General features: G+C 40.0%; 1 protein-coding gene across 2 annotated transcripts in view; it reads left to right on the top strand.

The window, feature by feature from the left end:
• Positions 1–13,353, top strand: part of GIPC2 (GIPC PDZ domain containing family member 2) — a 50,956-nt gene extending 37,603 nt beyond the window's left edge. For both annotated transcript variants that reach the window (XM_030573953.1, XM_030573954.1), the window contains exons 4-6: positions 334–443; positions 3,392–3,473; positions 11,635–13,353. In XM_030573953.1, the coding sequence (XP_030429813.1) occupies positions 334–443; positions 3,392–3,473; positions 11,635–11,786 (344 nt within the window). In that variant the 3' untranslated portion in view covers positions 11,787–13,353. The remainder of the gene's footprint in view (positions 1–333; positions 444–3,391; positions 3,474–11,634) is intronic.
• The last annotated feature ends 1,882 nt before the right edge of the window (positions 13,354–15,235 follow it).

The raw sequence follows: 15,235 nt of genomic DNA, 5'->3' as shown, positions 1-15,235 counted from the left end.
AGAGAACTAATTTATGCAAATATGCACAAACATAATAGAATGAACTATGCCTACATAGATTCATTTTTCAAAGGAGAGTCTTAATTTTATTGCGCAGTATTTTCTTTGTGCTTGTAAAGCATCTGAGTAGGATTCCACAAGGGCTGAGAGGTCCAGGGTAGTGAGTTTTAATGCACAATTGGGGCCCAAGTTATATCTAAATTACTGTTGTTATAAATTCTAGTTGCTCTACATTTTACGTAGACCTAAAAGCTGAAGCTACTGAGTCAGCTAAAGCATATTTATTTAATTCTAATTAAATGGTACATTTAACAGTTGTACTTTTGTTTTTAGAAATGATTGAACCAAGGTTAAAAAGTGGAACTCTATCAGAGGCTAAAATCTCCAAGGGAAGAGAAACACTTCGACTGAGATCCAAAGGTCCTGCCATTGTGGAGGAAGTGGTATGTTTACACTGGGGTAATAATTAGAGCATTTGAAACTTTTAGCATCTGTTAAATTTATGCAAAACATCAGATTTATCCTTCAGCAAAGTTTATTTGGCAAAATGGCATTTTCTTGGAAAGTTTCAGCACAGCAAAATTGCAGTGTTTCTAACTTTGTTAAATGTCACTGAAAGTTTGTTTAAAGCTACATTCAGTATTGATGTAAGAAATAAAAATAGTGGGTAATGGAACGAGGTGGCTTATTAGGAAATGTTTGATATGTATAGAAATAAATTTAAAGCCAGGTTACTGATATCAATGCTGTGAACCCTTGTGATTTTATTATAGGTCTCACAATATTTATTTCCCCTTCTCCCCACCGCCTTTTTAAAGCCCCAGTTCTTGGAGACATACGATTATGTGAGAATTTCAACTTGCATTTTAACAAAACAGTTTCTAAACCTGGTGGCTATGGAGAAAATCTAGAAAATATGAACCCCAACAGCTCAAAGTCCATAAGGCAAATAAAAAGTTTCCAAAATGTATTACTTAATAAACATTATTTTTTAAGACAATTGTGATTTTTTTTTAAGTCTGACTCATTACTTTAGAATGCTTGGAGTCTGCAATACAGATACTTATATATACTGTGCAAATATCTGACACTTGAAATCATTCAGAGATTAGATTGTGTTGTGTTTGTACGGCACCTAACACAACAAATAGTTCCATGAATAGGAATCCTCGGTGCTACAGGTTGTAGTAATATTAATAACAATTTTCAGTAATAAATGTATCAGCATCCTTTATCTGGAGTTTATAGGAATATCAAATTATCTTTGACCAAGGAAACATCTTTCTGCATTAATCTTCTTCGCTTTCAGTTATTATAGCTTATTACTGATCATTCAAAACGTGAAAGATGGCTGCATCTTTTGGCATTTGTCAGGGAAGTGAAAGGCGTATCAAATCTGTTTTCCAGTCATATAATAAGCTATCAATGGCACATCTTAGCCAGAAAGTAGGTGAGTCTCACACGGCTGTCCCTTTAAGAGAGTCAGATGCCCTGCCTACCTGCAACAGGCTCTGCTGAAGGGAAGGAGCCAGCCCAGTCCAGCTTTGCCCGGGGCTAGCTAACTGCCTAAGGCCATGTCTACATCTAAAATTTTGCAGCGCTGGTTGTTACAGCTGTATTAGTACAGCTGTATAGGGCCAGCGCTGCAGAGTGGCCACACTTACAGCAACCAGCGCTGCAAGTGGTGTTAGATGTGGCCACACTGCAGCGCTGTTGGGCGGCTTCAAGGGGGGTTCCGGGACGAGAGAGCAAACCGGGAAAGGAAACCAGCTTCGCCGCGGTTTGCTCTCTCGGTCCCGGAGCCACCCAGCAAACCGCAGGGAAGGAGACCTGCTTGCTCGGGGTTCCGGGACCGAGAGAGCAAACCGGGAACGCCGCGGTTTGCTCTCTCGGTCCCGGAGCCAGCCAGCAAACCGCAGGGAAGGAGACCTGCTTGCTCGGGGTTCCGGGACCGAGAGAGCAAACCGGGAACGCCGCGGTTTGCTCTCTCGGTCCCGGAGCCACCCAGCAAACCGCAGGGAAGGAGACCTGCTTGCTCGGGGTTCCGGGACCGAGAGAGCAAACCGGGAACGCCGCGGTTTGCTCTCTCGGTCCCGGAGCCACCCAGCAAACCGCAGGGAAGGAGACCTGCTTGCTCGGGGTTCCGGGACCGAGAGAGCAAACCGGGAACGCCGCGGTTTGCTCTCGCGTTCCCGGAGCCACCCAGCAAACCGCAGGGAAGGAGACCTGCTTGCTCGGGGTTCCGGGACCGAGAGAGCAAACCGCGGCATTCCCGGTTTGCTCTCTCGGTCCCGGAACCCCGAGCAAGCAGGTCTCCTTCCCTGCGGTTTGCTGGGTGGCTCCGGGAACGCGAGAGCAAACCGCGGCGAAGCTGGTCTCCTTTCCCGGTTTGCTCTCTCGGTCCCGGAACCCCGAGCAAGCAGGTCTCCTTCCCTGCGGTTTGCTGGGTGGCTCCGGGACCGAGAGAGCAAACCGGGAAAGGAAACCAGCTTGATTACCAGAGGCTTCCTCCTTCCACGGAGGTCAAGAAAAGCGCTGGTAACTGTCTACATTGGATTACCAGCGCTGGATCACCAGCGCTGGATCCTCTACACCCGAGACAAAACGGGAGTACGGCCAGCGCTGCAAACAGGGAGTTGCAGCGCTGGTGGTGCCCTGCAGATGTGTACACCTTCAAAGTTGCAGCGCTGTAACTCCCTCACCAGCGCTGCAACTTTCTGATGTAGACAAGCCCTAAGTAGCTGACTCTTCTTTAAGGGCCTTGGCTACACTCACACTTTACAGCGCTGCAACTGGGGTGTGAAAAAACACCCCCCTGAGCTCTGCAAGATACAGCACTGTAAAGCGTCAGTGTAATCAGGGCAGCAGCGCTGGGACCGCGGCTCCCAGCGCTGCACGCTACACCCGTAAGGGATGTGGTTTACATGCAGCGCTGGGAGAGCTCTCTCCCAGTGCTGCCGCTCTGACTACACTCACACTTCAAAGCGCTGCCGGGGCAGCACTTTGAAATTCCAAATGTAGCCATACCCACATGACTGTGAATGACATGCTTCTCATTTCATTGATGTGCATGCGCAAAATGCTGAATCCCCTATCAGGTGGAGGGAACTGAAATGTATATCTTCTGTTCTACTTGTGCAGAATCGCCAGGAAGTCAGATGTTTCTCACTAACTGTATCGTACTGCTATTTCACCCTAGACTTCTTTGGCGTGGGATAGGGGTGGAGGATAAATCTTAACCAAAACCCAAAACATTAAGATAGAAGATTTGCTTGCAATTTATTAAACAAAAAAAAATGGAATAAATCAGATCCTAAATGCAAAATCTGGATTAATTTGGGTGTCTTATATGTTTAGGATTTAAACTCTTAAGTGTTTTGTTTCCATAAAGCCCTCTGAAATTGAAGAAAAAGCAATAAAAAAAGTAGATGACCTTCTTGAAACGTACATGGGAATAAGAGATCTTGAACTAGGTGAGTATTTAATTAATGTATTCAGCACTGCTATTTGATTAAATCGTATTCCTCTATTTTGTTGTTGTAATTAATCCTTATCTAATCCTCCCTCTTTTATGCAATGTGTATATGTAGTTGTGTGCATTATTGGATAGTATGCATTGTTGCTCTGGTTTACATCCTTCAGTGGTCAAACATAAGTGTCAAGGGCCAGTGGTAAAAACCAGGCAGCAAAACCAGAGTTTTATCTTTGTTATGCTGTTACACAGCTCCAAGCACCTAAGATTCCTTAGCTGTGGAAAGATTATCAGTTGTCACAAATCTCTTCAATCAATATGTAATTTCGTTTTCATACACTGACTATAAATGTGATAAGTTGCCCATGGAAATGAAATATGACGAAAGGATTCATTCAACTAGGAATTTCACTCATTACTTATCCCAGATTAGCCGAAAATACAAATCACCACAAGTATGATAGTTATTCAACAGACAAATGATTAAAAGCTTTATCATTGACCCCTGCTCGCATTCTGTTCTGTTCTCCAGGGGCTTTTGATGTCAGATAATATAGCTATTCAATCTCCATTAAACTGACATCTTCCATAGTGTGATTGTGTTTAGAATGCAATGCTCCTAATTTTAATTCAGAGGTTTAAAAAGGAAATGATAAAGTAGCATCCATTATAAAAAATAATGGAGTAAAATAAGATCAAGCCATAATATTTGTCCAGTGAAGGATCTTGTACAGCGTAAAGTTTCAAGAATGGCTAAGTATACAGAAATATCTAAATAGGTACAATGCTTTAAGCTCAGTGTCAATGCAATTTGGCCAGTAGTGTTAGGGGAACATTTTCAAAGACACAAAGGGCCATTAGACTCCCACTGGCAACTGTGCATGTAACTCATTTGTGCCTTTGAAAATGTGTCCCATATACCATTTTACTAGAGTTCCACTCGGGTCTGGGCAGAATGTGTCCCAGAATTTGGAAACGCATTGCCCTTCACAATTGAGCCAGTGATTCTCCACAAATGATTCTAACACTGGTGTGTGGTGCTGGTAAGTGAACGGAAACTGCTCTTTGATTGGTGGAACAAGAGAGACTTCTCCCTGAATGATGACAATGAAGGCCACTTACAGGATTGCTCCTCTAAAGCTGAGGTCTGGGACACATGGGGCTATCTGGGACTCTTTCTTCTATCCTGGTCATGGTTGGATCATGGAAGACTGCTCCTGCTACCAAAGAGGACAGAAGAGGATGGGAAGCCTATGTCAATAGAACCCAATTCTGGAAGAGCTCTTCTGCTACTGATGGAAAGTTCATGACAAAAAAGACTTCCTTTCCAACTTGGGATCTTTTCTTCAGTGCTTATGGGAAATCACCCTGTCCTTCAGAGTCACTTATCTATTAGTATGTCTCAGGATGCTGTACTTGGTCCCTTCTTCTGCTCCTTTAGTACCCTCACCAGCACTTCAGGCAACCTCATCTGTCCTCTCTGCCTCTGTTCAGATTATTCCTAAATCTACTTTTCAACCCATTACCTCCATCCCTCTCTCCAGTCTCATATCTCTAAACATCTCTGACATGTCTGTTGGGATATCTCACCACTATCTCAACTCTGCCCAGAACTTCCATCCAGATCTTCTTATCCTTCCACCACGTCTCTTCTTCATCGCAATTTACAGTTCTACTCTTCTTACTTTCTCCGAGGGTGGCAACCCTGTGGTCCTAGAATCATAGAAATGTTGGGCTTGAAGGAACCTCAAGAAGTCATCTAGTCCATCTCAGCCATCTCAGAATCAAGTACAACCTAGGCTGTTCTTGATAAGTATTTTTCTAACCTGTTCTTAAAAACCTCCAATGGGATTTCACATCTTCCCTAGGTAACTTGTATCAGTGCTTAACTATCCTTATTGATAGAAAGTTTTTCCTATATCTAACCTAAACCTTCCTTGCTGCAAACTAAACTGATTACTTCTTGTCCTACCTTCAGTGGACATGGAGAACAATTGATCTTTATGACAACCTTTTACATATTTGAAGACTGTTATCATGTTTCCCCTCAGCCTTCTCTTCTCTAGACTGAACTTCCTCATTTCTTTCAACATGTCCTCACAGAACAAGTTTTCTAAATCTCATATAATTTGTGTTGCTGTCCTCTGGACTCTCTACAGTTTGGTCACATCTTTTTTAATATATGTGGGGCCCAAAACTGGACACAGTACTCCAGCTGAAGCTTCAGCGGTGCCGAGCAGAGTGTAACAATTACCTCCTGTGTGTTACATATGCCATTCCTGTTAATACATTGCAGGGTGACATTTGCCTTCTTTACAATGATATCACACTGTTAACTCATTCCGTTTGTGATCCCCTATAACCCAAGATTTTTTTCTGCAGTATTATTGCCTTGCTAATTATTCCCCATTTTGTATTTGTGCATATGATTTTTTCCCCTCGTAAGTGTAGTACTTTGTGTCTCTATCTCCTTCTCACATAATAGTGTCTCATTAACTTCTTATACGGAAAATCTCTACCCTCTTCAGTATCCCTGCTGCTAAAACCCTTCTCTGTATCTGGTCATCTCTGTTCTTGACTTTTGTATCTTTCTTTGCAGCCTCCCTGATTCTCACCTGCTCTCCCACCAATCTATCCAACATGACTGCAAAAGCCCTTTTCCTTTCCAACTGCTCTGAGTAGCATCACTCTCCTTTATTGACTTCACTTGCTTTCTGTCTATCCCCTCATTAAACCGCCTTTTCCCAGGAATCTTTGTTGTCCTCTTGTGTTCTTGTGGTTTTTGTCTTGTATATTCTATGCTGTAAGTTATTTGGAGTAGAGGATGTCTTTTCTGAGTACTGCAAACCCAGTGTATGTTTAGGATGCAATATGACTGTTAGTTAATTATGAGGAAGAATAACAGGCATTTTGTGGGAAAAAAAAGAGCGTGTGTGTCTAAAAACAGAATCTATATGGTTTTTGTTCCTCTCTTTGGTAGGTTGTGGCCCAGTTAAAATTGGCACCTGATTAAAATGGAACAATAAAGAAATGGGTTTCTTGGGATTCTTTTAAATATTTTTGATGGTGGTTTTAGACATGTAGACAAAATCAAGGGATTCTAACCACCTGCAAAAGGCAGGAATGCACTTCAAATGTATTGTCTGGAATGTCTCATTGGTATTAGAAAAGGGAATTATTTCTCTCCCTCTCTTTTTTTTTTATTAAAGACTCAGGCCAGAACCACATAATGTTTGGATATTTTTGATGTGGGCAAATCACATTGCATTATTCCCTGCTAAATAAAACTAGTTGATTCTATTCAGATTCTTTAAGTACTTTTATTAAGCTGGACTTAGGCTGGTTTACAGGGTAGGACTTAGATGGCAATAAAGCCTCCAAACAGTTAAGTGTGCAGGAAGTGCTAGCCTGGTGCTATCTAGGAGTGAAAGAGCATAAAAGGTTGAATGAGGATGGCAGGCAGATCGGAAGACTCATAGCACATCAGAAGTATTATATGGTGTCAAAAGTGAAACTCAAAGGAAACTTCACCTCAGATGTTAAGTGTGAATGGGACTATATCAGAAAATAGGAAAAAGTGGGTAAAACATCAGAGTAGCTATGTGTCTGTATATTCTAGCAGAGGTCACTAGAGTTGACTTTTCAATAGACTTCCATTCTAACAGCCCGTTTTCAATCACTTATTATAACTTATTGAAACTCATGGTTTGGGCTGATATTTCTCAGGCTTGGCTTTTGCCTCAAGGTGAATTGTTTAGCAAAGTTTGAGGAAAAATGTCTCAGCCTTTTGAGTCTGAGGAGAATGGGGAATAAGCACACTTTCCCCCATAGAATAAAATCCCAACCTTGTACTGTGCAGCTATTATAAGAAGCAGTTGGGGGTAAAAAGAGGAAACTGACACTGTCTGTGAACCAATAAGATTTACTTAAATAATTGACATGGAAATAGCTCTCCCTGACAAGTGCCTTTTTAATGTTTTGACAAACATTGGCTTGATTTGCTGTTGCAATTATCCATGGAAAATTGCACTCTGTAAACATCAGTACATACTTCATGGAGTTTTCTCACTAGGCCATAAATGACCTATCTCAAGGAAACTACATACTGTGAGTGCACACGTGGCTAAATTAGTCTCACAGTGAAAATGTAATGAAAGTACTCAGTGTTTGGGGAGCCCTTGTTTTATTTACTGCTAAGGTGTGCAGGGAATGAGGCAGGACTCAGCCTCACACATGCAAGAACCTTAATGGGACTTGAGAAAATCAAGAATGATTTGGTCCCACATCTTGCACTACCATTTAATATAACATAGTAAGGTAATTCAGCTCTACTGACACTAGAGGTCAGCCCCAAGCTATTGTGAAAGTAACACACCTACTACTAAAGTTATGATCATTCCTCTCAGAAATTTCAGATTTCATAATATCAGATGTATCTGAGCAGAAGAAGTTGCTTTAATGAGAATAGTAAATGTAATGTACCATGGGGGGCACTGAAATTATCATTACTATTGAGGAAGCACTTTTATTACAACCTCCTGTTCTGAAAAATCTCACTGACTGGGCTGACATTTCTCGTGGGTGTTTCAGCTCTTTGGTCATTTTTTAAAAAAAGTTTAGTTAAAACTCTAATTAGATAGTTTTAAGATGCTATTTCTGCTATTTGAATGACTCATTTGTTTTAATTGTACTTAGCAGCAGTGTTTTGGTTTGTTCCCTCTTCCCCATGGAACCATGCAGTTTAAACAGGGTTAATAACCCCTGGAAGTCATGGGGGAATCTCAACTAGCGCCGTGAAAATCTCAGCAATTTCAGTTCGCCAGGACTTATGCAAGGTTCTGTGACTTTGATTTCCAGATTCTGTGTTTGAGTTTCATGTTTGAATGCACATTCAAACTCAAAATAAAATTCAGTGAAAACTACTGATTCAGTGATTTTGAAGTTTACTCGTAACTTGTCACATCTTCACATAAGTCAGCTCTGGTTTGCTAAAAGTTCGTAAACATCAGTGAACTTGGGTGGAGTTTCATGTTAAGAAAACTTGAAACCAGGAGTGTTAGGTAAATAAAGCAAGTCCTCACTCACCTCTCCAGCACCCGAGTTCGTGCGGAGTTGGTATGGGGCACACAATTCTGTCAGAGACCAGACACCAATGCGTTGATTAACGGGCTCACACTATCCTTAGCTCTAAAAGCTTTAGATTAAGTGTGGCCCCTTTATTAGGGGTGAGCATCAATATTTATACACAGAAGTAAACAAAGTGATTAACAAAAGATAATGGTCATGCATAATCAATTAAGATTTTACAGGAAAAGCAAGTTAACAAGTAAATGCATAGAGATAAAGGCTAATGGCTACTTGAGAAAGGGGGTGTCATGAGTAGTTTGCAGGTCAGTGTTTTGTTCAAAAGGGTTCAGGAAGGATTATGCAGAGACAGCCAGTCTGGGTGTGTTTTGGCTCCCCAAAGTTCACCAAAAGTTTAGACCCAACAGGAGAAGCCCACATGGTTTTGATCAAACAGATTTACAGGCTCCAGTCCTGACTCAGAGATAGAGAGCCTCTGCTAGTGGTTTTATGCTTCTGTTACCTTGGTCAGGCACTGTTGCATAAGTTGTTTTACATCCCTCTAAGTGGAAGGAGTTTTCAGATCCTTCCAAATGTGACAATAGCATTTTCTCTGTGGTGCTTGGGAAAACAGTGACTTGAGTATTGGATGGATCACAAAGTTTCAGTTAATATCAGCTGGCAATTTAAGAAAAAGACATGAGCCAGTAAAAGCAGAAGTGTTTTGAATTGATTTGATTCTAGGCTGTAATATTCTCCATTGTTGTGAATATGCCCTGAGGCTGTGGTATCTACACAAATATCTCAGTGAGCAAGCTGCATTCAAAGGCCAAGTCCTTGATTGTGCTGAGACCGCTTTGCATAGCTTTGCAAGCACCCAGCATCCCTAAAATTATCTCAGCCATCCACTGAAGGATTTTCCCTGACTAAGGGGTCCTTGGCTGCATAGAGCTGCTCTTGTGGCTCCTGTGCTGACACCCCTTCATCATCCTTGCAGTTGGTGCAGGCAGCATGGCCCAGGCATCCCTGGGCCTTGCCAATCTCCAACTCCTGTAACAGGTCCCTGAGGATATTGGTAGTGGGCATAAAGTTAGAGCAGCCTTCTATAATTGATTTTGGGTTCTAGACCAGTGCCCAGATGGTCCAGGATTGGGAGGGTACAAAGGACACCTTTGTGTCCCTCCCTCCTGAACTCTAGTGATTACTCCTTGGCAGAAGCCGAGGACTGGGTCCAAAATAATTACCATAAATGTATCCATTTCCAATCTAAAATCTGTAACTCAATCACAATTTCTCATGCTCTGCTGTTTTGTGGAAGTAAATGCTGGCCCACATACACGTACAGGGTTAATGCTGCTCTACTAGCAGAGCATCAGCAGTCTGCTCTGTGCCCTAGCAAGCTTGTGTACTAGATGTGCTAGTTGTCTTAGATTACAATACAGTGCCTTTAAAGGGATGCATCATTCTATCCTTCTTCCAAGGCTTTACAAATACACTAGAGCCTAATGCACATTTTTCTATAGTTTTGTTCTCATATCTGCCTTAATAGCACTAAAGTTGTTTCAGTACAGCAGATCTTCCTTACTGATCTTGCCACAGCATAATTCCAAAGGCTGTTTGTCTTCCTTTACTCTAAAATGATATTAGAGACCTGCTTTTCAAAATGTCTAATGACAAATCAGATTTTTTTCCCCTTACTGGATCTTCATTTGCACCTGAAATCTTTCCATGTTTAATATCTTTTTACGATTCCATTTTGTAAATTGATTAAGTTTATCTTATACATTCTTGAGGGTTTTTTCCCGAGTACTTTGTAGCTGTTTTGAAAGTCTTTATTCTGCTTTGTATGGCAGAAGCCCTCTGGTATCTGATCTTCTCTTTGGCTTGCAATTTTCTTATAATCAATTTTTGTGTATTCATCTTTCAAATGAGAATATGATAATGCAGAGAGTTCTCTGTAGAGCTAAAAGCACTCACTTTACAAACAAGGTAAGTATCATTATCCCCATTTTATGTGAGGGGAAACTGAGGCACAGAGCAGCGACATGACTTATCCAAGGTCACCCAGAAGGCTGTTGGCCCAGTAGGGAAAGAACTTAGGTTTCTTGAGCCCCAGTCTAAGACCCTATCTACTGGGCCACACTACATCTCTGTCTCCTTCTGTATCCATTGCTTGGCCAACCTGGAGTGCTCTGCTCTCAGTTTTCTGCCTTTTACATAGTAGAGAGATTTACTTTTTCCTGTCCAGGGTTTGAATTTTTTCAGCCTAGAAAAGATACAGTGTTTTCAGTGTTTTTTTTTCCTTGTCATATTTGCAATGTCTTTTCAAATGCAGGGCAAGCTGAGTATGCTCCTGATTGGGGTCTGATTCACCCTGATTTCTGCGAGTGTTTGGAAACTAGTCTGTCTTCAGTTGCATGCCTGTTGTGTACAGGTTGTACGCTGCTCTCTAGGCTCAGGTCCTGTGAATTCTCCACTTCCACAGATTATCCAGTGTCCAACTTTTTAAGCTCTGGCTTGCTAAAGCTGTTTTATGAAGCCTAGTTGATTAAACATGTTGCATATTTGCACTTTGATTTCACAATTAAAATAACTGAATTTATGATAAGTAGTTGGTGTCACAATCTGGTATAAAAATTCTGACGTCCTGGAATAGATGTGTTATGAAGTGTTGTGCCACATTTTATCTGGTTCTTTAGTTCCAGACCTGGATTTACTTTCACAAGACACTACAGTTAGTAGTAAGGGTACTAAGTCTGTGCAGAACAAGGAGAAATGAACCAGAACTAAGCTGAACAAGATCAGGAGAAATTTGTCCCTAGGAATCCAGCCATGCTCTCCCACATAGCAGAGTACTAGTGATTAAGAGGGAGATTTAGAAGCATGAATCCTGTTGACTCTCTTTTGGGACTTGTGCTCCTAAATCTTGTTAGATGCATTTTAAAATCTCCCCTAAGCAGACTTTTCTCAGTGTTTAAAATATATTCTTTTGAAATGTTACAATGAGCATGTCATTTAACTGTAATTTTCTTTATAATCTTTATATATATCTGTGTTTATGGCCTGGTCATTTTTGTTTGTGTTTGTTTGTTTTTAAGCTGCAACAATGGTAGAAGCAGGAAGAGACAAGAACAATCCAGATGAATTTGCTGTTGCACTTGATGAAGCTCTTGGAGACTTCGCATTTCCAGATGAGTTTGTTTTTGATGTATGGGGAGCCATAGGTGATGCTAAACAAGGACGATTGTAATGAGAAATGTACAATTTATTAATCGCTGTTTGAAGATAAAATTGCTTTTAAATAATTATAGGATCAGAATTTCAATGTATTAATATGAATGATGGGCTGGTGCTGTATATATCTGAAATATTCCTTTTGCAAAATAGTATTTTCAGGGTACGTGTTTTGAAAAATCTAGTATAGCATCCAGGTGTGCTGAAAACTACACATTTAAAAACAAATATTTAATCTACTTTTATGAATTAATATGTGGAACAGTTCCACGGTATCTGTTTAGTATTCCATTGATTCAGTATCTTTTTCTCTTCCATGTGCAGTATATTAAAAGTATTTTGCAGCTCTCTGAAGTGATATTAGACATATATAATAAAGAACTAGGGGTATTTTGTCTTTTTTAAAGAAAAGCTTTATAAAACTCGATAACATGAAAAAGTACTCAAATGTGCTATAACTCAATAATCCTCTGTTCCCTCCTGTACACTTTGCTATACATCTAACCCCTTCTTACTGTTGTGTACGAAGGAGTGTTCTTCCTTACAGAAAGTTGGGAAGAGGCTAGTCTTTGTATAGGTTCAAAAAAAGCTTCCCCTCAACAACCTCCTAGGCGTCATTTGAGATCTGGGACCCTTTGGATGGAAATGATTTATTTTAATTTGGTGTGTAATATAAGATGCCTAAGTACTACTGTGGTGGGTCTATTAGAAATGCATAGGACAGATTATATATCAGTCTTTGTCTGCCATACTGCTGCATCAAAGTCTTCTGGATCACAAAAGAACACACAAAAGCCAGCCGCACCTACTTACTCGCACACATACGTAATGGCAGGGATTTGGCATTGAATGCTATGGCATATGACAACTCATGTGCTTCAGTGCTTTGCTGAATCAAGATCTTAGTTTCTACTGTTGTTTGTGTGGCTTTTTCACGAAACATGGGTGAGAGAGAGAAATTTAAAAGCAAGAAAATGTGATTTGTAAAACCATAAAAAAGTGGCAGCATGGATATAAAGGCCAGGCTTAGAACCTCAAATTACTTTTAACTCATTTCTTTTAAATTGATTAGATTTCAAGTTGTCAGTGTCCTTTTAGAAAATCATGTTGTACATGAACACGTTTCCTTATCTCTTTTATGTTTCAGTAATAAAACCGATGATTAATAAGGGGGAAAGAACTTTAAAAAAAACACCAATTTATCTAGATTTACTCCCGTGTTTACTGTTTGTGTTCAAACCATTTCACTTTTGTTTATAATCAGTTTCATATTCAGGTTTTCAGTGTTGCAATGTTTGGATTTTAAACAAGGCAGGATACTTTCTACTGTTTTTTCATTAGGTTTTGTTTTGTTTTCTTTTTGTTTTAAATTGTGGAAATATATTGATCTTGGAATTTATAAAAGCTTGTTTTACATAATTTAAACATGAGCCAAATGATGGGTGACAAGATCCCTTTACAACAAAACCGAAGAAAAAAGTGGGACCTTATCTGTGCAAGTACTGTAGCTTTTCAATGTTCTTTGATATGTGAACAAGCATATAAAATAAATACTATTCCAAAAATAAAGTTTTCTAAATTTCTGTCTAGTTGTTGTTTTTCCTCTGTGAACAGCCAGCAGAAAAAGTTTTTCATTATCTTCCTGTGGCTGATTGAAATGGATGTAACAAGTGCTCACACATTTCATGCTAATTAAATATTTCTAAAAATATGACACTTACAAAATGGCACAGCCTGTACTAGAACCTGAAAGGTGCCGTTTTGGGAAGTGACTCATAGCTCTTGGTTGCTAAAGAGGTTGCTGAAGTAATGAAAATGGTATATTTTGTGTCCACGGAAATGGACACAGCTGCTTAACTAAGAAGACACACTTATTGGCTACACTTTTTCATCCTGCATTTTATAAAAATGGTATCTTGTGTTCAGTATCTCAATAACGTATATGATAAAGGTAGCATAGATATCTGCCTTAGTAGTTTGTTTCCAATTTCATCTATACATCAATGTGACATCACATGAAAATTGAGATACCTTATTATCTTGCAAAAACATCTAAAAAAGGGGGGTAGGTAATTATTTTTCACGACTCTGTAATGATGGAGTTAGTAAAATAATGTGCCCTGAGCAATGAGATACACTTGCTGTGCTGTACTAAATGATGAGAGGATTTCTTTAATTTCCTTTGAGAATAAGTGCATGAGTGCAATAAGTCTCAGTTCTTTTCAGAGGATGGACAATATAAGAATCTTCAAAGTTCATTTATATATATCCTTTTAATTTAATACAGATACTGACTTGAGCAGAACTCTGGGCATCTACTCAGGGGTTTAGGGGCCTGAAGTGTCTCTGCATGCATTTGTGTTGAGGTGGCATTTGCTGGTGATCTGCAGAGAGCTGCCAGGTTACATGTTGCAGGCTCCTCCTCCTCGCTTTCCAGCTTTTTATTGCACTAAAAATGGTGTAAAATGCATACTTCATATAAACAATTGTTTGATTTGCTATGATTGAATGTTAAATGGAACGTGAGTTGTCCATAAGATCTCTCCTTTAAGATGTGGTTCACATTATGGAAACAAAGTTAGGACCCCTGATTTAACTGAGCGAGTCTAAGGGTAATTCAAAAAATGAAAAGCTAGAATTGCTCAAGATAGTTAAGCCCCAGGCAGACTGCGAAGAGCTACAAAAGGATCTCTCAAAACTGGGTGACTGGGCAACAAAATGGCAGATGAAATTCAATGTTGATAAATGCAAAGTAATACAAATCAGAAAACATAATCCAAATTATACATACAAAATGATGGAGTCTAGATTAGCTGTTACCACTCAAGAAGGAGATTTTTGGAGTCTTTGTGGATAGTTCTCTAAAAACATTCACACAGTGTGCAGCGGCAGTCAAAAAAGTGAACAGAATGTTCGGGATCATTAAGAAAGGGATAGATAATAAGACTGAAAATATCATGTTGCCTCTATATAAATCCATGGCAAGCCCACATCTTGAATACTGCGTGCAGATGTAGTCGCTCCATCTAAAAAAAGATATATTGGAATTGGAAAAGGTTCAGAAAAGGGCAACAAAAATGATTAGGGATATGGAATGGCTGCCACATGAGGAGAGATTAATAAGACTGGGACTTTTCAGTTTAGGAAAGATATGACTAAGGCATGATATGATATAAGTCTATAAAATCATGACTGGTGTGGAGAAAGTAAATAAGGAAGTGTTATTTACCCCTCATAACACAAGAACTAGGGGTCACCAAATGAAATTAATAGGCAGCAGGTTTAAAACAAACATAAGGAAGTATTTTTTTCACACAGTGCACAGTCAATCTGTGGAACTCCTTGCCAGAGGATGTTGTGAAGGCCAAATCTATAACAGAGTTCAAAAAAGAACTCAAGTTCCTGGAGGATAGGTCCATCAATGGATATTAGCCAGGATGGATAGGGATCATGTCCCTGACCTCT

This window comes from Gopherus evgoodei, chromosome 8 (assembly GCF_007399415.2).
Source record: "Gopherus evgoodei ecotype Sinaloan lineage chromosome 8, rGopEvg1_v1.p, whole genome shotgun sequence".
NCBI lineage: Eukaryota > Metazoa > Chordata > Testudines > Testudinidae > Gopherus > Gopherus evgoodei.
The sequence above is the reverse complement of the archived record's forward strand: the minus strand, read 5'-3'. Positions and strand labels throughout refer to the sequence as shown.